The following is a 23,028-nucleotide window of genomic DNA, read 5'->3' as shown; positions in this document are numbered from 1 at the left end:
AAAGACCATCTTTAATTAAGCAAAGCAACAAATTCGAACTAATTACGAAGGATGTAAAGGGTAAGAAATTCCGTAAATCGGTTGAGAAATCGCTCCGGCAGTCAACCGTTTCGGCTAAGCGCCTAAACTGAGTAGCTTGTCTGATAGTCTGGCGTCACTGTGTTTTGACCCCGTCTCCATAATGGACTCGTCCGTTCAGTGGGCTCTGTCTGACAGGCCATTTCTGTTGGGTCGTTTTGTGGGAACTGTGAGGTCCGGCATAACATGCGAGGACAAGCCAGTTATGTCATCACAGCCCTCACCACTAATTACCAGGTTCGCTTATGACAATAGTCAGATAACTGATGTAAACTATAAGCTGTCAACATGCTAGAATGCCTCTAATTTGGGACAAGCCGAAGCCAGATCTCTCCGCAGCCGAGCAGTCCTGAAATTAACTGCGCCATATTGGTTGAGTCGTACGATTAACTAACTGTAATAGTGAGCTCGACTGGGGGGAGTCGGTATGCAGTTAGCGGGCTGTTTCTTCGCTCTCGGTGTTCTGCTGGTGTCGGCAGCTTATGAAGGTGAGTATTGATGTAGTGCTAATCTCCATGGTCAGCTTACAACTGGCCATGTCCGCTGGCATGAAGTACTAACCCGGTTTAAGCCCGCTTTCAGCAGGTGCTTACCGACTCTTGCGTAACCGAACGGCCGGTCGTCTTTCTCGCAGAGTAGGGACCGACTGAGCTTGCCAGGCAATATGACCTCACCATTTGTCACACTGAGTGCCCATAAAACTCGAACGTTAACCTGACCGCGACACAATTTGTAATAGTTATATTAATTAACAGAAATATAAGCCTAAATAAAGGACCGTTATAAAGTCAACTGCATTTTCTTCCCTTAATTGCAGGCATACACGTGTAGGCCTATCATAAAGCAGTTCTGCCATACATGTAGTTTCCTAACTCCATGTAACTCCAAACAATAGTTGAAAGAACAGAAAATTTTACCAATCCAGGTCTCAGTTTTAGGCTTTCAGCTGCAGATTATTATTCATTACAAAAGAGCCTCAGAATTTACACATCTGTGCATGTGCATGTGCATAATATACACAGCTCTCCAGCTTTCAGACGAGTTATACAGATGACGGAAAACTGAACCAACGGCTATAACATTATTCGGTACCCCATAAGTGGTAAAAGTTGGGTATATTTGAGCAGAATGTAAGGATGGTTTACAGGTCGGGTTATCCTATCATGTTTGGGGTAGCGCTGCTGTTTCAATACACTGAACAGCCGAGCCTATAGACACGGTGACCCAGAAAAGGGTTGTCCTAACAGAGGCTGACTGTAGACGTCTGCACTGCAGTCGGCAGTCTAGCAATAATCAGATCGGACCAGACCTATAGTCAACAGTAGGGGGGATAAGACTACAGGTGTATGTAATCTTACCTTTCTGCTATGCTTTCTGCACCTGGTTGTCTAATGTCTTAATTGTTTTGGCAGAGTAAGTGTACGATGCATTACAACTTCACATTACCCAGCAGTTTTGCCCAGAGCAAGACAATTTGTTGTGGATGTGCAGTGTCTACATTTTCTTACTTGCCTTGCTTTCAAGTTATGCAACTGTAATTTTTAGGGTGCTTCCAATGACCATTAGACTAAACAAGCAAATCTTTGCATGCATCCACTGAGTACTGTTTTCATGTGGGTCGATTAGGGTTCAAATCAGATTTTTATCTACATAACAAATATATGTATCAGCTGTTTTGCCTGAAGCCTTAGTGCAGCATGAGGGAAGTGATTTTGAGAGGCATTTGGCAGGCTCAGTGGTTAATACCCTATTTCTTCAACCTTTACATATGTTCAACTTTTCTTTTGTTAAGCATATTTTGAGGTATCAGGGGTCAGCATACATGTGTTTGGTCATTAACTTGTTTTTAATTGTTAAAAATAAAACATGATGATCTTACATTAAGCTCAGGTGATCACAAAGATGATTTTGTATCATCAAATGTTCATAATTTCCAACACATTAATAACAGGTGTCTTATCCATTTCCATGCTGGTTTACAATAATCCGTAAATGGAATTCACTTTATTTCACACCTTTGAATTATATTGGATGAGTTTTTTTTTTTTTTGAGGTCATTACCCCGACAAGCTTGAAATTTTGACCTCTAGGAATACTTCTCAGAATATTGCCCATAGTTGTTGCAAGTGCATATTCTCAAATGCATGTATTGCATGTCTTTACCTGGCATTATCAGAAGGTCTGTATGTCGCATTATCAGTTTCCTGTATCTTAATACTGATCACACCAGGTTTGTTATCTGGGTTCACACATATCTGTGTATCTTAACTATCATGTTGGCTCTATTATGATGCCTGCATGTTATTCGTTATTTGAATGTCAAATAAGAAGTGTTCTTGAATATTGTACTACAACGTTTTTCATTATTTGGCTCTGCCGTATTGTGCTGGCTCGAATATGGTGATAGCGCATTAGCCATTTAATTGGATGTCAGATAATAACATAAGTAAAGTTTCCTGGAATATAGTGCTAGCATGCTTTTGGTTATTCACTTTTTAGTAATTGTTTATTTTCTTTTCAATAGATGTTTGCAGTGGTGTAAACTTCTTATTGGAAAGTCAAATAGTGAACATCATTTATTATTTGTGATGCAAAAAACGAATAACACGTGAACGCCCTATTTGAGGCAACATGTTATTGACGATCCCAATAACCAAAATTCCAGAAAAGGATTTATTTGAGATCTGAATAATGTGATAACACCGATGTTGAGCCAGCATAGTGTTCTACGTTATTGAAAACCGAATTATGAAATATGTGGTAGCTTGATATTGGAGAAAAGGTCTTACCTGAGATCAGAAATAACGAACAATGTTGTAGCACCATATTCAGGAAAACATGTTTCTGCCGATATGAATTCAAATAACAAACATGGTTCCAAATTCTGAATCTGAATATTGAATTTGGTCGTAGCATTATATTACTTATTCCAGGCAATAATAAATGTAAAGATTGCCAAATACAGTTCTTGAATAACAAAAACCAAGTTTGATGCTATCTTCTACATGTACATGTATATTGCCAGCATAGTTAAGATTTGTTATATTCATTAGTTGAGTTATGAAACATGAATCTGCTTTTTTGGATGTCTTGCATTAGTTGATACTTTGTGCAAAAGGTTTAAGGATTTATACATATTATGTATGAGAAATCAGGACATCAGTATGGGTCTGTGACACTTGTTAAATGTGAATTCATTGAAATTAAGAACGTACATACTTGTACGGGCCTGGAAATAATGAGGTAGGCTGGAACAGTCTTCTTAAGTACATGTGTGAGTACATTTTGTTTTCATACTTATAAGACAATAGAGAAGATGTCTGTTTGGGATCAAGGCATATGAATTTAATAAAAGAAAATGGTAGATATAAATCAGAAACTGTTAGCAAGTAAAAGACAAAGTTTCCCAACACAAAATTTCATTTTTGCAGAGCTGCATTGTGATTTGAAATAATAAAAAAAAAATTAAAAATGCTTGTCAAGCAGTATTGTAAGGTGTGATAACCTTCAATGAGACAATCCATTTGACTGACTCAAATTAGTTCTGGTAAAGAAATATGAGGTATTCAGCTACAACCATGAATCTCCAGCCATGTGTATGACAGCTGTACGTTGCAAGATTCTGATGTGGAATATATGTTAAGTGTCTGTACTGGCTACTGTAATGATTGGCTCATACATGTAGTTTCACACAGTAATTCTTCATACTTATTACCACATACTAAGGCTACATGTATACTATACTGGTAATGTCCAGATAACACCAAAAAGAGGGGATTGAAATGCTGAAACCGCGCCTGAATGCACCACGGGTGAACACAATGTAGAAACGCTTCAGTGTAACCACGGGGATACATAGTGTTTTGGGCAGTGACTAAATTGGGTTTAGAAACTTTTTACTGATAAGGTGGAATATGAGGTGGAGTTAAGAAATTTTTTGACAAACCAAGGCAAATATTATGTTGTATTGTGTAATTGTCTGTAGATTTTTTATAAATATTAACTTCACCGTTTCACGTGTTAATTGATTTTTTGAGAAGAATTAAAAGACTTTTTCTGATAAAAACTGATAGCTTGCAAATTACGTTTACCTACAGCTTGTGCAAGAATAAAAAAGAGCCTCAAAACCGACCTTGAATAAGAGAAAATGCTGACAATGTCCTACATGTATAGTATACATGTATGTATACGTCACATGTATAGATTGTTTTCAGTGGCATAATTAATTAAAAAAGCCATTTGTAATTATTTCTCTATTTATATAAATATGCCATGCAAAAACTGTGAGTGAAATCAAAAAGTGAGTTACCTCCCTTGTGGAACCACGCTTGTTGAAAATTGAAGGATACATGAAAAGGAACTGTGAAACAAAGATTATGTTTCCGTGCCAAGTGAAGAATATTACGCCTCAGAATTTTTGTTAAAAAATTTCATTTCGAAAATCCGAGGTCACTGGGGTTAACCAGTGGTCAGGCGTGAAGTGATGTCAGAAAACACAAAAACTCTGTGCATGTTTCTAATTATACATTATACAGAAGCATTCTCTGTATGCAAAGTGTGTACATGATTCTAACCAACAACTGAAACTGTTTTATTGTTGAGTGCTGATTAAATAGTCCTGCGCAAGGGCATCAGTGTTTAGGCCAAGTGTAAATAAACCTACGTGCAGTGCACAGTCTACAAAGATCAATCTTGTCTATTGGTCACAGTGATGTAAAGCGAAGGTAGAGAGCAACGCATGCGCTGTAAGGAGTATGCAGTTCACGTATAGTTTTGTATGGGATATAAAAACTCACTTTCATAAGCACATGTTAATGCCTTAAGATGATAGTTTTGGTGCTGGCGTTTGAGTTTGTTTGATAACAAATTAATCAAACTTCATAATAGCTCTTAAGTGGCCTTGTAAATTGGATGAATCAGTCAGATTCAAGGAAAATGTGTAGCTGGTAAAATGTTAAACTCACGTTGAAATATAGTTTCAACCTCTGCCCCTCCATGGCCTAACCCCTGACTCATGTCCCTGTCACATAATTATCAGCTTAATGAGCTGTCTGTCTAGATGCGGCATTGTGTGCTTAATGGCAGCGACACCTGTTGATTTTATGGCATAAATAAGCTGGAAGGCAATCAGCTGTCAGAGAGTCTGTTTTAAGTGGCGTCTCACAGGTGCATGTTATCAGTTGACAGTCTGACGAGTGATGCTGGGGGAAAGGTGTGACAGAAAGGTGATGATGCCATTTGTTAGTTAAACAGACTTCCAGTGCTGAGAATTAAACAAGGCTTTGTAAGTCATTCAAATAGTGGAGTGGTACACAAGAGAGCGTTATCCATTCCATCCAGTCGTGTCTGCTCTTTAGGGGGCCCCATATTCCTTTATCGTTGCGTTGTCTAAAGATCATCAGGCACATTGTTTTGAGTTAAGATGAAGCTAGCAGTATGCTATTATGTATATGTGGTGACATCTAGTGGCCATGGCAGGTACTCGTGTTCTGACCATTCCAAAATAGGAACTTTGCCATTATGTATTGACAGAGTGTTCATTTTTGTAGATTGTGCGATAAATTTTTAAGTGTTTTAAAGGATTGTGAATGAACTACATGTATACAGAGAGTGGAAGTAGAATTGGTACCTCAATCCAGACCTTAGCTGGATTGGCTGTCACTAAAATGTCTGCATCAGCCAGCTTTCTCCGTAAAAGTGAAATGGGATTGTTGAAGAAGCATATGTAAATAAATGTAAAAACATGGATTGCTTATATTTCTGTGCCTGAGAACATCATGTAACTGGTAAGCCATTGACTGTGACAAGCTCTAGGACTGCCTCACAGTGCATCACTTATCTGATGGACTGGAGAAATTCTAGCTTCTGCTGACATGCCCCTTCCAAATAAAAATTGTTTATCTTTGGTCATGCCAACCATTACCATTCCTCTCCATCCCTGGTGATAAAAAAGTGAGATTCAAACAGGAACAAAACCCTGATTGTCCAGCAAAAACTGTCTTCTAAAGTTTGAATGCAAGAGCAGAGACTGAACCATAAACAGGGTTTGTGTGTGTTTAGGTTAGAGGCAGCCTGGTAGGGCTGACTGAGAGACTCCCAGGCTGGCTGGCCAGTGCGTTTCTGGAATAACACCGATAACACCACCCCCTCTATCAGGTTACCATACTGTGATATGGTAATATTTCATGTACAAAACGGGCCTGGTTGATTCAGGCATGTTATGGACAGCATCAGGACTCTCCCTGCTGTGCTGCATATGAGCACCTGATTAGCCCGGCTCAGATGTCACATTTGTATTAATAGTGTTTCAAGCGAAAACAATTGTCAGATCAAGTGCTGGAACACATAAAACTTGATTAAGAGCTGTCCAATTACGAGTGTGTTCATGTATGCTTTTACATTTATATTTCATAATGGCTTCCAGCGCTATGTACCCTGTTATTTTTCTTATCTTTCAGTTAGTGGTAATAACAGTGTTGTGTTTGGTAGTGTAATGGTGTACACTTTCAGTACATATATTGGCAGCAGGGCTAATGACGATCCCTTGCCCTACAAATACATGTAATAGGGAGGCAGATTTTGTACCTCATAAACCAACAGTGCCCTCTACCAACTTCTTTAACAATGCCTGGCAACTATGACCATTCATGATAATTATTTCTTGTGTTATTGAAATCACTGGTATATTGGGCAGTGCTGTTTAGGAATTGCTAGATTTGCATGACTTGCATAACAGTAGCTGGTTGAGAGGATGGAGAAGCCCATTGGATGATGTTGCACATGTAGGGTTGTGTGTGAATGGGTTGATACAAGGCCTACATTATTCCAGCAATCTGTGTGTACTCATTTCTTCAAACGTGTCCAAAATTGTACAAAATGCCTTGATGTAAGGCTCTTAAAACTCAGCAAAAATTAGTTGGTGGCTGTGGTTGTCAAATAGTAAAACCTTTTTGATTTTTGGGCTCAAAAGTCTGTAGCATGTTTCATGTGTCATATGTAGGCAATTAATAATTAGGTGGCCTAGCACTCTGTGCTGGGACACCTATTGAAATTGTTCGGATTTGTAGTAGGCTCGCTTGCAAGACTTGTTCTCACTACAGATTATTTTTCTTCTTTTCTGACAACTGTTTTTTTTTGTTTTGCAAGAAAACTACGTGTCACAGCTGTTAACTTTGTACACATGTTCGTTACCAAATCGTTTGGGCTACCTGCTGGAGTATAAAACTTTACCCACTTGTGACCCATTTTTCGGCCATATTGGAGCAGTATGGAAATCTAAAAAAAGCTTCTTCTCCAGAACCGCAGATCCGATTGCATTGAAAATTGATATACATGTGCAAGACTGCTGTGGGTATCAGGATTGAAAACTGTATGCAAATCAGTCAAGATATGTGGAAGCTTGCTATTGGTTGTCGTAGTCAGGTGATGACCTGTGGTTGAATTTTGAAGAAACACGATAGCAGTTAGATGTAGTTTGACAACCGTAGTTTCTTCCTACAATGTATAGTTTTTCTTTAAATTGCAATTAAAACTCATTTTACTGTCATTTTTCAAATGTCACGTGACACTGAAATAGCTATAAAGCTGAAACTGGGTCAGTAGATAAATCAGCTACTGATCTCCCTTTTTGACTGATAGAACCGCGAAGTTACAACTGATAGTTTTGCCATTAAAATGTGTTTAAAAACTTGTTATTTTTATTCATAGTCAGCTTGTAAAATTGCAAAATCTCCAAAACTGCTACAGGTAGAAAAAACAAACCTTACATTTTTAAGAGTGAACGTATTTAATCAGCTTTTGACGTTTTGTGCTGTTAGGCCAGTCACATGATTTAGCAGCCATTTTGAATTTTATTGATAAGCTTAAACCATCTTTTTCCCTAAATCAGCTAATGATGTTTGGATGAAATTTCACTTGCAAGTTTTTGGTGGATCGCCATTCTTATATTGTTCAAAATCTTGGTCAAGTCTAAAAACTGCTCATAATGATTAAATAACACAGTGTCTATTACTGCTTGACGTCAGGATTACAGATCTGTAAGAATTATTTTTGTACTTATGTTATGTATGTTTCTAAGATTAGGAAGAAAAAACCATCACAAAGTATGATGTAAACCCCTCAGTGTACATACATACCAAAGTGACAAAACCTCGGTTCAAAAAACACAGGAGCTTTGTGCTAGACTGCATGAAACCTGTTCACTGTAGAGTGCTGGATACAAGACCTGTATTCTATGTAAGAGCAATGATTTTTTTTTCTTTTCACTGTCTTTCACCACAGCCCCAAAGAACATCGCCCCAAGCTGTCACCGGTTCAAATCCAGTTCATTTCTGCCAGTCTTTGTTCTCATTTTTTTACCTTGAAATTGTTGACATTATAAAAACATCTGACCTATCTGAGAGCTGGATGATCATGTGGGGTATTGGGGTAAGAATCCAGGTTGGATTTTATCTGTGAATCAGCATGTACTCCAGACAGTTTCTTGTTAATAATACAAGCTGTCCTAGTGTTATTTCTATAGAACACCTCAGCATCACCAGCTGTGAATGTTATTTTCTCCAACAAATCAAATAAACTATGAATGAGAGTTTGGCGATGACAGGTACATGTCATTCTTTTCAGGATGAATATTTAACAAGGAAATGTTCGGATTGATCTATTTATGACCTTTTCACAATATCCCAAACCTTGTTTCCTGGCAGACAGTAGTAGTATTAAGTGTGTGGCTGAGGAAAAGAACCAAGGTTGGAACAATTCCTGTCGCAATTCCCATAGCTCTGGCTTTAACTTTCAGCTACATGTATCCCTGATCAAAATCCTACTTCCTTACAGTCTGGAAATAGTCTATATTTATAGCTTATTGTTCATGTAAATTCATACAGTGTACATGTACGTCTGCCCTATCTTTGATGGTGAAAGATGAACAGTTACCAACATTCCAGCTAAATACTGATCCCTTTTATTCACCTTTTTTTTTTTTTTTCAAATAATATACATATCAAAACAGTGGAATGTACATTGTCCTCTTGTTTAAAATCTCCACAGATGAATGGTGGAAACATTTTTTACCATGGGTATTTTATATACATTGTTCATATGGCGGGTATGACATAAATATATTATCCTTGAAATGACAAAACCTATTTATAGCCATGTGAAATATAGCTCATTGTGAACATCAGACTTTGATTCTGTACAGGTACATACATGTATGTGAAGCTGTTCAACTAACCCCTGTGAAGGAAGAATGATAAATTTAAAAATCACAAGTTGATAAAAATTTATGTGTCTCATCTACTATTTTGACCTATATCCACCCAGTGACATACCACCGGAGAAGGGAACATTTCTTCTCAGTTGTGTAGGTTTACTCCATAAAACACTGATGAGAAGAGAAAACATGCGCAGTCCCACAATAGTTATAATGAAGGCCCTGAAAAAAGGAAAAGTTTTCTTGTCCTCGAGCTCCAGGTGGAGTGGAGGGCTTATATGGATATAGGTCAAGATAGAATGCCTCAAAGTTTGACCAACCAATGGACATGGAGACAAACAATGTGACTTAATATAAAACTGCTTGCTGCCATGAAGTAAGGTACATGTATGTCTTGTATTAAAATGGACATTATTAGCAAAGAAACACAAGCCACAAGAAGGATATAGTTCCTGTTAAGCTTGAATTTCAATCCTTCAACCAAGGATATAGGGACTCAGAAAGTGCAGCATGCTATTTATCCTAGGTGTTAGCTGTAGATCTTGTTTCCGCACAAGCATTTATCACCACTCTGGACTGCCACATTGTATAGACCTCTGAGTAGACATAGCATACCGTGCAGCCAATACAATATTGTAGCTGTTACAGGTACATTCACACCTCTTTTGTTACATCTGTGAGTAGTCATTTAAAGGATGCATTTTCCTTTACATTATCTCTTTCTAAATGTTATGAACAGTGGCAACATAAAGTTACACAAATATACTGTGTACATGTACAAAATGTTGGTTGCCAGTACATTGTAGAGCTAGATGTCCTCATGTACAGTGTATGTACATGTAGGAAACTCCTGACCTTGTAAATTACAGGTTAAGAAACTTTCATAAATTTCAGTACTACTATAAATCTCTTTACTGTAGGCTTTGTAGATAGATACATGTAACTGATAAATGCTATAGCTTTTTATCCTTGGCTTCTGTTTGTTCATCATAAAACAGTTTTCCATTTTTTCCCAAAAAACCTTTTATTGTATTGAATTGAAACTAGACAGATGATTTCACCATGGCAAGTTAGAGATCAAGGTCAACTTTGGACAAGGAAACAGGACTGGTTGGCTTGGTGTCAGTATAATGTGAGTGGGTGGGGTGTCATGACTGGTGTCTGGGGTGTCATGTATGGTGTCTTCAGCATGATACTTCAATGATGACAGCACTTTGGCAGTATGGACTCGCCCTGTAGACACAGTATATGTACACACATCTAATGGCTCCCTGTCTCCTTGACTGAAAAAATTGTTAGGCACAACGTTAAACCCCAGGCATACATACATGCACATACATACTGAGTAGTTACAAGATGTACATGTACCCTGTCTGCATGTATGGATCCATACGGTTGTGTACACATCTAGGAAAGGCTTGTGTTATAAAGCATGCATATGCTGTAAGCTTGCAGCTGCACAAGTCACCCGTAAAAAAAACAAAAGTTTGCCAAACATCTATGCTTATGTTCAGCTCCAGCATGTGGGTAATGAGCTCCTAAGGAGAATGTATTATCCGGCTCAATGTTAATAGGCTGGGGATGTCAGAAGTCCCATAATGCAGGGTGAGGAAGCTTGGATCTCACTGTCAGAACTCCAGGAGCAGGGCCTGAGATCAAGCACTGTTTTGAATAGGGGTGTATATCATATGTGACCCATATTGTTTATACTACTAGTTTTTAGTGCAAAGGTAGACAAGTGTCGAACTTCCCAGGTCAGTTTTGACATCATTATCAAGTCATTCAAGAATATATCAATCCATATCAGTCAGATAATGACATTATCATATCATATATATCATATCCTAATTCACACCATCACTATTTTGGATATGGTAATGAATGATTATTATACTAACCAGCTGTGTGAAACATTGCCATTATTGTATTTGTTGTGTGGAACAGTACATGTACACGTAACATGCACGTATCTGTAGCACACTGATTTCAGCATCTGTGTGTGAATCATGTACATGATCACCATATCATGGAATGAGATCATATCATACAGTGCACATGTATGTACCTCTATGGTAATGGTATCAACCACTTACTATAAACATTATTATACTCTGGCTGTATGTGGGAAGGTCTGTCAGCAACCTGCAAATGGTTGTGGGTTTCCCCCAGGCTGTGCCCGGTTTCCACCCACCATAATGCTGGCCGCCGTCGTATAAGTGAAATATTCTTGAGTACGGCGTAAAACACCAATCAAATAAATAAATAAATAAACATTATCATACAACTGGCATGTAATTATTGTATCATCACCAATATGTGTGTAACATTTATCATTAATTGTCATACCATGACCTACATGTACTTAAAGGTATACAGAATCAATGTTGATTGGCTGACAGTCAACACAAGGTTTTCTGGGTTGAAACCTGAAGCCTTTGTCACACTTAAAGGAGAAGAAAATGTAAATATCAAACAAATGAAAAGAGTAGCATTTCCTCGCAGCTGCATGCCTGATCCCATGTACCTCAAGTTGATAAATTATAAACAAAGTCAGTGCCAAAAGTCATTGTGGGCAACTCCATTTTGCCTTAGAACTAGTCCTGAAGCCTTCTGTGTTAGGAGGAAAATTGCTGTTGGAAACTGATGAAGTGCAGTTCGTACATTTCCGGTAGAACTCTTGTTCCCAGAAGATAGCGAACAGTACAGTTTGTTTTCCGCTTGACGATCGGGAAACCGGAATGTTGGACGTAGGTTCCGAGTTTACACGAACAAGCCAGCAGTTTTAACGACTCTCACTGGCTTAGCGGCAACACACCTTCAGCATAAATTACAGGGTGTTAAAGTTGGAGGAGGCGATGGACTCAGCGATTTATGCCAACTTTGCCTTTTTCAAGCTTTACCGGTATGGCGAAGGAAAATCGCAAAATTATGCAGCATGCACCACCAGATACGAAAAAAATATGCTCTTTTCAGCCTATAGTGTTATTTTTTGAAGTTTTCTTTTCCTGTAAATAAAATACTTAAAATTCAGCTAAGGCTAGGCATAGCCTAGGCATGGCTACACAGTCGCACACAGTGTTAAAGGGAATTAAAGGGATTCTGGATGGTTGGTGTGAGAAATACATTTATGATACCAACACTTGCTGTAGGAATAAAACATTATCATACCACTATAGGGAGCAGGGTACAGTTCAATGGTAACCCAAGTAGTGGAGTGGGTATTTTCCAGCTGCTTGTATACAAGATTCAAGTTCAACACCGGCCATGGACACCAAAGGCCTGTCACAGGGCAGACATTGATCTACATGTATGAACAGTATATTACCTGGCTTTGTTGTGTCCATTAATGGAATGATATGTAGACTACACATTCATCACTCTTGTCAATGAATAAAACATATATACATATCATCTCTATCTAATTTGTATATTGTACATGTAATATATTATTGTAAGATTTTTTTTTTTTTTTGGTGAAATTTGGCAGTTTGGAGACTAGACGACCTGTAACTACATGTGTTGACTGTATTTTAATAGTGAGTTTGATTCATGGTTACTTATCTAGATGTAGTATCCAGTATCCAATCCTTTTGAACAAGACTTTTCCTAAAAATAATCCCTGAGTGTCGCCATTTACTTTAAAGGATTCTTTGTGTATAATTGTATTTAATATATACATGTACTTAATTTGTGAATGTACCAAAATGGCTCCATATGCAAGTCAGTGGGAAAGCTGATCATTTACTTGCCAGTGGCAAATTTCTCACACATTTGACCATCATTGTGTTAAGCTTTTCAAGAGTTCTTGATTTTTTGGGGATAAACACAGATTAGTACATGTACAAACTTGTTCAGTCTGTAGGACATGCATGGCCTTCCCTTAAGCTCTCATGATAACACGCCAATATTGAACAAATGTATGTTTGTGTATAAACAGTAAATATGTAAAAAGTTACTATAAAACTAAATTTGTAGCTCACATGAGTCATTTAGTAGCATGATTTTTTATCCAGCCTTTGACAGTAGCTGTGTATGAATAACATGACGTATGTATGAAATATATAATTTACCTTTTTATATTATTGGTGGAACAAAAGTTCTCTCCCCTTTTCATTATCCAAATTCTGAGTGTATCACAGTTTTGTTTAAATTTTATACATATTATATATATGGCAGAGGTTTCAAAGGTTTAATTGCCTATTTTTAATTTCTGATGCAGAATTAGAAGTTTGATATAAAAAAAAACAAATGTTGCATGTTTAACAGTACATGCACATTCTTGTGATTAATAGGGTTTGGACAGCAAGTTGATCTGCATGCGCATGTAGAGTTTAGAACTTGAGGTGCCAGCAGTATTTCAACAAAGCATTTCTAAGTGAGCTGAGCTGATAAATGATTGGCCCTTCTGACGAGTGAAAAGTGAGGGTCACCTGATGACTTGAATCCAGCGACATCTGGTTTGACTGCAGTTTAAAGTACCTGGTGAAACATACAGGTTTTTCAGATATGACTCAATCCAACTTCTTTACCCATTAAGCTGATGGTTGCACTTGGAGTGAAATATCCTTGTTGAATATGCTGTTCATCAATAGTAAAATAAAAAGACTAAATTAGATGTGTTTGTCACTGAGGTGCCAGTGAGATGACAGATCGCTACATATCTAGGCATCGAAACAGGCATTCACATACCAGCCGTCAACCAAAAAGGCATTCCAAGTTAATAATCACGAGGCCAATTCCCAAAAGAAGCCTCCGCAGCCAAGAAGGTTAGCACACCAGCACGGCACAATGACCCAGGAGCCCCCCACCATTGAGGTTTCTATGAGTTCAAGTCCCTCTCATGCTAAGAGCAACCTGCGGATGGTTGTGGGTTTCCCCGCACAGTTTCCTCCCATCATAATCCTGCCCGCTGTTGTATAAGTGAAATAGTCTTGAGTTCAACATAAAACACCAATGAAATAAATAAATAAATAAATATTTTCCTAATCTTAAATTTTATCAGAAAACAAATGTATAATATCACGTGCTTAAGTTAAGATGAGTGGAATCTGAAACTTCTAACTTGATACATGAACAGTGGTATATTTGTATTCTATTGTCCACTTACACTTGTGTACAGGTTTGTCAAATTTCCATCTGGTCCTGTGTCAGTCTCCATTAAGGAGGATAATACATGTATCTTGTCCTCTCGGTATCTCCATAAAAGTACCAGATAAGAACAGGAACCTTGCCTGAAGGCTTTGCGATAGACATGTAAATGTATGTAGAGGGGCACAACCTCTCCTATTTTATTACTTGTAGTGACTAGTCTCCCCCCTAAAGTCTTATCTGGGTTATTTCTTCATAATGGGTCTTGGCACTTGGGGTGTTAACTGCATTGCATGGTATTTTATAATTCTAGAAGTAGTTCTGTATTGCTGTACAGCAGTTTTTCATAGCTAATGCACACAAACATGTATACTTGGAAACCAATACACATGCATCTTGGCAAGCTACATTTGTAGGAAATATAAAAAAAGGGACTGACAGAAGGTGTGAATGAAACTTTAATGGCTTTGTTTTGCTGTAACTTGTGTTAACATTTAAATGTTCTTTTTCAGTGTTTCATTTACATGTTTATCCACCAACCTTTGTACTCTAAGTTTATTCATGGCTGTATCCTTCACCTGTTTCAGAGCCTCCTGTTTCACCATCCCCTGTCTACTGTGCACATGAGTACAACATGGTGTACGCAGGAGGGGCAGGCCACAGGCCGGACAAGCCATCGGCGGCAGACGGGGACATTCTGGCAGACAACAAGACAGTCCGCTGCAGGCCAGAGATTCGTCTCTCTTGCTATGCCTTCTGGAAGATCGACCACAGCAAAGAGGATGGCATGGTCGTCATAATGAAAGGTACGGCACTCACCTGTGAGAGCAGATCAGCCCTGTCTCAATTAGTGGCTTAATAAAAGCCACCTAAAGAGACCTGGGAATTTTACTGATGGCCAGACAGGGAAACTTACTGAAGAAGTTAACGACCATTAGATTTTTAATTTCTCTTTATTCATATATTATGGAGCGTGCAATGATAAGGCATTGTTTGCCTGCTCGGCATAAACTTTTGGGATTACCACCAGAGCAGAAGGGCATTGGAAATGTTCACCTGTTTCTTTCTGATCATCAACACCATCATTCACATTGTCTGGTCTTCACTCCAACCTGACAGGCATATCCTGAGATTCCAAAACTTTTGGATTTTTCCCAACATTTCTGAACTTAAAAGTTTAAAACTTTATGAATCAGTGTGATGATATGGTGTAAATCAGCTTCAGCTGAACCTTTTCAATTTCTAAATGACCCTGAAATATCAATAATTTTTTATCTTTAATAACAATTTTGATTTTGAAATGATGCGATGCACCACATTTATCTTGCACATCTTCACTGTCAACAACTGCAGAAACTATTACAAATATTTTACTTGATTTTTTTGATGCCTCAAGCAATTTGGAGGTGAATTAATTTTCATGATTATAATTTTAAACCAACACTGGGTTAGATGTGGTCATTTTGTCATATCAACCATTTTCATGTAAAGTTAGCTATTGGATACACTGAAGTTCAAGTCATGGAATGTGGTGATAAGGGAAAATAGAGTAAATATATGAGAATTGGTTCCCCAGTTAGCGTGCATGAACTGGCTTGAAAGTTTACAGCTGACAAGTATGTGCATATGTTGATGACAACTACATGGGATAAATGATGGATATGTTTAGATGGTAACATCACATCATATAAAACATGATTGTACATGTATGTGTGATGGTACTGTAATCTTGCCTAAAAAAAACGTCACAAGGATGTGAATGTGGCACCTGCTGTTTGGTGTCCAGCAATGTTTTTCCAAACATTAGGTTTATTGTTGATTCTGTCACTATACATGTAGTACTTTCAGGAAGCACTTGCTAACCCTGTGGAACATGATACCTATCTACATTGTATATTTTATAGCATTACCCTTACCTTACTACATGTACATTTGTACATTTTACAAATGTAGATGTATACACATTTCAAGCTTAAAATAGGAATTAAACTTTTTTTCATCCTGTTTTAAGTTAGTAAAGTTCCTTGTGTGAGGATTATAGGTGCATACATGTAAATTATGTAAATGCGTCTCCTCCAGCATTGTCTCATTTATAACATGTTCTCAGAACACAGTCCTCATTTTGATTTATTCACATCTGTGCAACCTAGCATAAGAATGCATACTGATCGTGTATGTTCACATCTTGTATGCTTATCATTAAATATTTGCATAGGCACATTGGGAATATGTTATGATCCATCTTCCTTGCCTCTTTCATGTCATGCATATAAGAGGCCTGGGGGGGTTTTCAACTTTATCAGGCTGATTTCAGCAAACAGTTGTGCAATGCGTGTACAAAATTAAGGTAGGAAAATCTGCCTGCACACTCTCATTCTCCTGCTGAATCGGCCAGTTCAGACAGTGTAAATCTTAAGTTCCGAAACTCGATCTGTAATTGAAATCTCATATAAACTGCATAGCTGTATTTTACAGTGAATGGTTGAAGTACAGAAGATATATTCATCTGCAGATGAATCAGCAAGGAGGCATTACAGAATTCATATTTGAGGCACTGTTAAAGTTAAAATTATTGCCATGTCCCTTATTGCTGTGAATCAAAATGCATAATTTCTAAGTACAGAGGTACGACATTAAACCCCAAACACTCACTCACCCACCCTAGCTAGAAATACATGTATATGCATATTCCTGATTCACTTGACATTTGTCATTTGTTGGTGTTAATATGACTTGTAGGCCTAAGCAGAGAGTTACATATGAGTACATTTGTTGTAAAGGCAGGAAGTGTAACTCATCTGACCATAGATATGGGTTACCATATTGCAGATTACCATTAATTCTGTCGTCAACACCAATAACTTCATTTGTCAGGGTCAGAGCCAAGTCCTAGTTTTTCCTGATTATTTAAGTAGAAGGTCACGGATTGGATGTTTCATGTGACTGAGATGTAAGCAGGTTGCTGATTGGTGGTGTGTATTGACACTTTGTTACAGCTGGTAACTATGTGGGGATTATTCCAGGCTCGCTGACCTCAAACACAGCCCGTCCCCCAGCAACCTTGTACACAAGATATGGGACTGGCTTGTGAAAACCAGATACTGATGCTGTCATAACTAAATGATTTAAACACATGTGTGCTGTTTACAGTGATAAGATAAGTAATGAGGCAGGGTTGCCTTATCCCAGCTTGGCATCTTGAAGGTTTACTCCTCTAAAATATACATACACAGACCTCTTTGTTTAGGGGATTGGCATAACCTGACCAAGGAGGCAGAATCGTGAGCTTTTCATCACTATCCCTAGGAACCAAATCGTTGAGTTTACTTTCCAACCTACCAGATCTGCTTTATACAAACTTGATGAGCTTTTTATCACCATTTATGTAACTGTATATAAAATTTTGGACAGTGTGAAATATTATGCGGTGTCATTTTAAAGAGATTATGATGTGTTTATTTAAACCAGGCATAGGGGTAGGAAAACATGCTACATGTGTTAGGAATAACAACCCTCATTACACAGCAGTGATCAAAAACATTTGTCAAGTAACTCAGAAAAGTTGGTTGTGGTAGCATGGATTTCCTCTTCAGTGAGCTGATATTAATGATCAATCATACTAACAGCCTGCCCAACATTGACAGAAAGAAAAAAAAAGAAAAACCAACAAAAAAACGAAAACAGATTCCTTTGAAAAGTGATGTAAAGTTATAAACCTATAGGGGTTTGACAAGATTCTGCGCCATGTGTAACATTTGTAAATCATCCATCAAGCTCTGACAGCAACACTGTACATGTACATCAGAAGAGAGTGTTTAAGAAAACAAATTACTCAGTGTGATATAGTTATCACAGCTAATGACTGAAGATATAAGATTGACATACTGTGACCTGCAGCTGTAACTGATGTGTGGCTTCTCTTATATCCTGGCCTACTATGATATATGAAGTGTCACAATGACTCTATAACAAATATTTATGTCTCCTCCCAATAATGTTGGGGGAGACATACCCCAGCCAGGCTGAAGGGTGTCTGTCTGCTTGTTTGTCTGGTCATCAGTCTTTAAATATTTTAACACATTAAACAGACTATACCTTAATGTCCATGCAGTATTTCCAGAACTAATGCATCGGACAGGAAACCAAATTTGGTTTGAAGTCTAGAGATAATGTCCATGCAATACCTCCAGAACTAATGCATTGGACATGAAACCAAATTTGGTTTGAAGTCTAGAGATAATGTCCATGCAATACCTCCAGAACTAATGCATTGGACATGAAACCAAATTTGGTCTGATGTCTAGAGATAATGTCCATGCAATACTTCCAGAACTAATGCATTGGACATGAAACCAAATTTGGTTTGAAGTCTAGAGATAATGTCCATGCAATACCTCCAGAACTAATGCATTGGACATGAAACCAAATTTGGTCTGATGTCTAGAGATAATGTCCATGCAATACCTCCAGAGCTAATGCATTGGACATGAAACCAAATTTGGTTTGATGTCTAGTGATAATGTCCATAAGAACATATCAAGTTTTACATGTTTGTATTTTATTTATTTATTTGATTGGTGTTTTTCGCCGTACTCAAGAATATTTCACTTATACAGTGGCGGCCAGCATTATGGTGGGAGGAAACCGGGCAGAGCCCGGGGAAAACCCACAACCATCCGCAGGTTGCTGGCAGCCCTTCCCACCTACGGCTGGAGAGAAAGCCAGCATGAGGTGGACTTGAACTCACAGCGACCGCATTGGTGAGAGGCTCCCAGGTCATTATGCTGCGCTAGCGTGGTAACCAACTGAGCCACAGAGGCCCTCACTTTACATGTTAGAGTGATACTGGGAACATCTTTCTGATGATATTCAACTTTGTTTATTAATATGTTTGGATGTAGTTACTAACATTCTTATTAAGAGAATGACATCAAAACATTAAGACGTTTTGTTGTCGGAGTGCTGGATTTAATCAGATTTAGTTTGAAGCATAATAACATTTGACTTGGAACTCATTGATCAGTGTTTGGAGTATGGCTGCGTACTGATTCATATTTTGACACTGTAGAAGGCCATAACTGTCCGTGCACTTTTTTTTTAGAATTTCTGGCTGAAATTTACTCAGTTAGGTTTGAAAGCTTTAATTATATTACTAACTTACAAACTTTTAGACTTTGTTTGCTTGTTCCAACCGTTCGTTAGTATTTTGGCCAAATTACTGGATTTACGAAAAGAACTTCACGCTTTTCAAAGTAATGTGCAGATAGTCATGGGTTTCCTCCCTCCATAATGTTGACCACCATCATATAAGTGAAATATTCTTGAGTAGGGCATAAAACACAAATCAGATAAATAAGTGAATAAATAAGCATTTCAAAGTTCATGCATGTGATGTCTGAACGCTTTGTTCAGTTGTATCCTTTATGTGTTGGGGTATATATGATTTATTTATTTATTTATTTGATTGGTGTTTTACGCCGTACTCAAGAATAATTCACTTGTACGAAGGCAGCCAGCATTATGGTGGGAGGAAACCGGGCAAAGCCCAGGGGAAACCCATGACCATCTGCAGGACCTTCCCACATACAGCCGGGTATATATGAAGCAAACCTTCTTTGTGTATCATTATCCCCTTTTTGAAGCTGTGTATATGCACTATCTACTATGAGCAATTATGGATTTCATTTACCCATTTTCAAGCTTAGTATTGACAATTAACCATCTGGATATGAAAGCTGAGGATGTTTTTTTCCATGGATTACATGACCCTTGCAACATTATTTTAATAATTCATAGTGATCGATAATGGTTCAAAGTGAATTTCAGAATCATTGAAATTGTCCATATAAGGTTTACTTGGATATATACTTGTGTTAATTCACAGGCTGTTGGATTGACTCTCTGGAAGGAGATTGTGAGAGCAGACTATGCCAAGCCCAACAGGTGATGAACAACTCTCGCTTCTGCTGCTGCTCCGGAGATATGTGTAATGTGAATGTAACAGACACCAACTACCCCTGGGGAAACGCCACTAACCCACCAACACAAACGCCAGGTTAGTGCATGTCTGCTGCACATATTTTATCATGTATGAATACATGTATGTATGAATATGCTCCAGAAAAGAGAAACATAAAGATTTACCTGTGTCCACAGGGTTTGTTGCCTATTTCTTGCATCTATTAAATTTCTATTTAAATTATCATACACTACTGCTTAATCTTAATGGTATATCTGGCAAGGATGTAAGCTTCCATGTAGGAAGGGCGTAATATCAGAGGAAGATGGTTACATTACACGCCGATCATTCAGCCAGGATAAGGGTACCATCTGTGTACATGATGGACGTAGGATCCATGTATGATGGGCGTAGGAGCCACGTATGATTGGCATAGGATCCGACCATCATCCTTGGAGGGTTTTACGACATACACTAACATTCACACATAAACTCATCTAACATATAACAAATGCTGCGTTGTTAAACACCGACCATATTTGTACTCTCAGAATGAAAAACATATTCACAAACAGAAATGTCTTGTACCCTGTATGCATACTTATTTCACACATAATGATGACAAAATGCAGAATGAGTTTTGCCTGTTTCCACAATTATTCGATAAATGAAAAACCATAAGCTAAATACATGTTTTTTTTCAGTGCAAAATTATGTCAGGAAGTCAGTTTAAGTGCTAAATATATTGTATAGCTGTAACAAAAGTGGTAAAAAATGGTCATTTGAGCACAGCAAATGGCTAATGTAGAATACTAATCTTGTACAGCTTTATATCAACATATATCATCCCAGATCATCTGGGAATGCGGTGACGATTTTACATTTCCACTGACACTAATAAACTTTGTTGAGAAACGAGAAAGCCAAACTCGGAAGCCTTCCATTGGGCTAGCTCACCTTTTTACTGGCTTGAATGATAGACCATTCACTACTACTTTTCTTGTCACCATGCCTGCGTTACCAGGTAAGCAAACTAAAATATATCATGTCATGTTTACAGCAAGCGTGTAGGCAAAGGCTAAAGTGCAGTAAAACAGTCTGAACACGACTACATGTACCAGCTGATGAGGATCGGGATAGTACCAACATCAGTGCATAGGCCGCCCATCCGATCAAGATGGTGGTAGGATGGGTGAATGATACATGTAGCAAATATCAACACGTAGGAAACTCGGACTTGGCTTGGTGCGGCATTGCTTATAAGTAATGTGATGAATTCGGTGACGGCATGTGTAAAGCTTAGATAGGTAAAATGTACAAGGGGTATACTTTCTGCGGATGTCATTTCAATAGAGATGCACCTTCTGAGTTTTTGGAGATTACATCTCTAACATACATGCACTTTTGCATTCAACTACAACTTTAAGGTGAGGCAGGTGACTCTACGATTGTATGAATTATAACATGTTTTGGCTATCTATACAACAGCCAGTTTTACAAAATATTCACAATCCATAACATATGCTAGCAAGAAATTCAGCCATGACATTTATTTTACATACAGCACACATATACTCTACCATCCAACAAGAGTCTCTAGTAAAGAAAAAGGAAACAGTAGTAAACTGTGTCTGAATAGAAAGAATTTGTACATAAAATATGAAGGACGATGTTAATAATCCCATGCCAATGAATATAAGAAGTGGGATAAATGCCATGGAATTGTATGTGTCACAAAGTTGTGGGAGCAGCGGTTACATTATTGGGTTATCACCGATCCTGCGCATTGACCTGAGCTCTGTATATGCTCTGTGTACCTTAAATCAGTTGGACTGAGATATTCAAAACAGGAAACAGAGGACTGGAGCTATAGTCATGTATATTCTTTGTAAATAGTATATAGATGACATCCTTGAGTTGTCATTCCTTTCAAAGATGGATGGAAACACCAAACAAACTAGACAAACTACATTGGTTGGGTTGGCCTATTTCAAGGACTCACAAAAATGTATTACTTTATCAGTCTACACAGAATAATCTCTTCAGAATATTTTTGAATAAAGGTTTTCCAAACATTAGAAAAGGCTGAAGAATTATGGTAAGAATTACATGTACAGTACCAGTAACTGTATTAAAAAATTGTAGTCGTGAGGGTCAGCACGCCAGCGCTGTGCAATGACCCAGGAGCCTGTCACCAATGCTGTCGCTGTGAGTTCAAGTCAAGCTCATGCTGGCTTCCTCTCTGGCCATAAGTGTTGAGGCCTGCCAGCAACCTGCCGATGGTCGAGGGGCTGTAAATCCTAATAGCTAGGAAAAGGGCTGGGAAGTTAAGAATGTAATTGTTGATGTTTTATCAGTATTGCGTAAAAACTCCAGAGTCTGCAATAACAACCCATACATGTTGACTAAAAAGTGCATCTGTAACATGGGGCCATGCATTTTAGGTGCACAATTGGGCCTTTTGCTAATAATTATGTTTTTAGAGAGAAAGGCATAAAATATTGTACATGTGTCTTCATCCCAGTCAGCTCAGGCAGGCTACATGTTCTTGCAAATATGTTCAGCTAGTGGTAACTGCTGTCTGTGAGAGAGCGAGCTAGGAAACGATACACCTTGCTGGGTGTGAGCTTAATCACGGCTGGCGTCAGGTGGCTGACATAGCATGTGCTGTGTCTGACTAGGCTGCTCTGTG

At 38.1% G+C, this 23,028-nt stretch overlaps 1 protein-coding gene across 1 annotated transcript in view; it reads left to right on the top strand.

Moving 5' to 3' along the window:
* Window positions 1-240: 240 nt before the first annotated feature.
* Window positions 241-23,028, top strand: part of LOC135475353 (bone morphogenetic protein receptor type-2-like) — a 34,914-nt gene continuing 12,126 nt past the window's right edge. The window contains exons 1-3 of the mRNA XM_064755216.1: window positions 241-566; window positions 14,965-15,183; window positions 20,262-20,432. Of these exons, the coding sequence (XP_064611286.1) occupies window positions 506-566; window positions 14,965-15,183; window positions 20,262-20,432 (451 nt within the window). The 5' untranslated portion in view covers window positions 241-505. The remainder of the gene's footprint in view (window positions 567-14,964; window positions 15,184-20,261; window positions 20,433-23,028) is intronic.

The sequence above is a fragment of the Liolophura sinensis genome, chromosome 1, assembly GCF_032854445.1.
Source record: "Liolophura sinensis isolate JHLJ2023 chromosome 1, CUHK_Ljap_v2, whole genome shotgun sequence".
NCBI lineage: Eukaryota > Metazoa > Mollusca > Polyplacophora > Chitonida > Chitonidae > Liolophura > Liolophura sinensis.
This window is presented reverse-complemented; position numbering and strand designations above follow the sequence as displayed.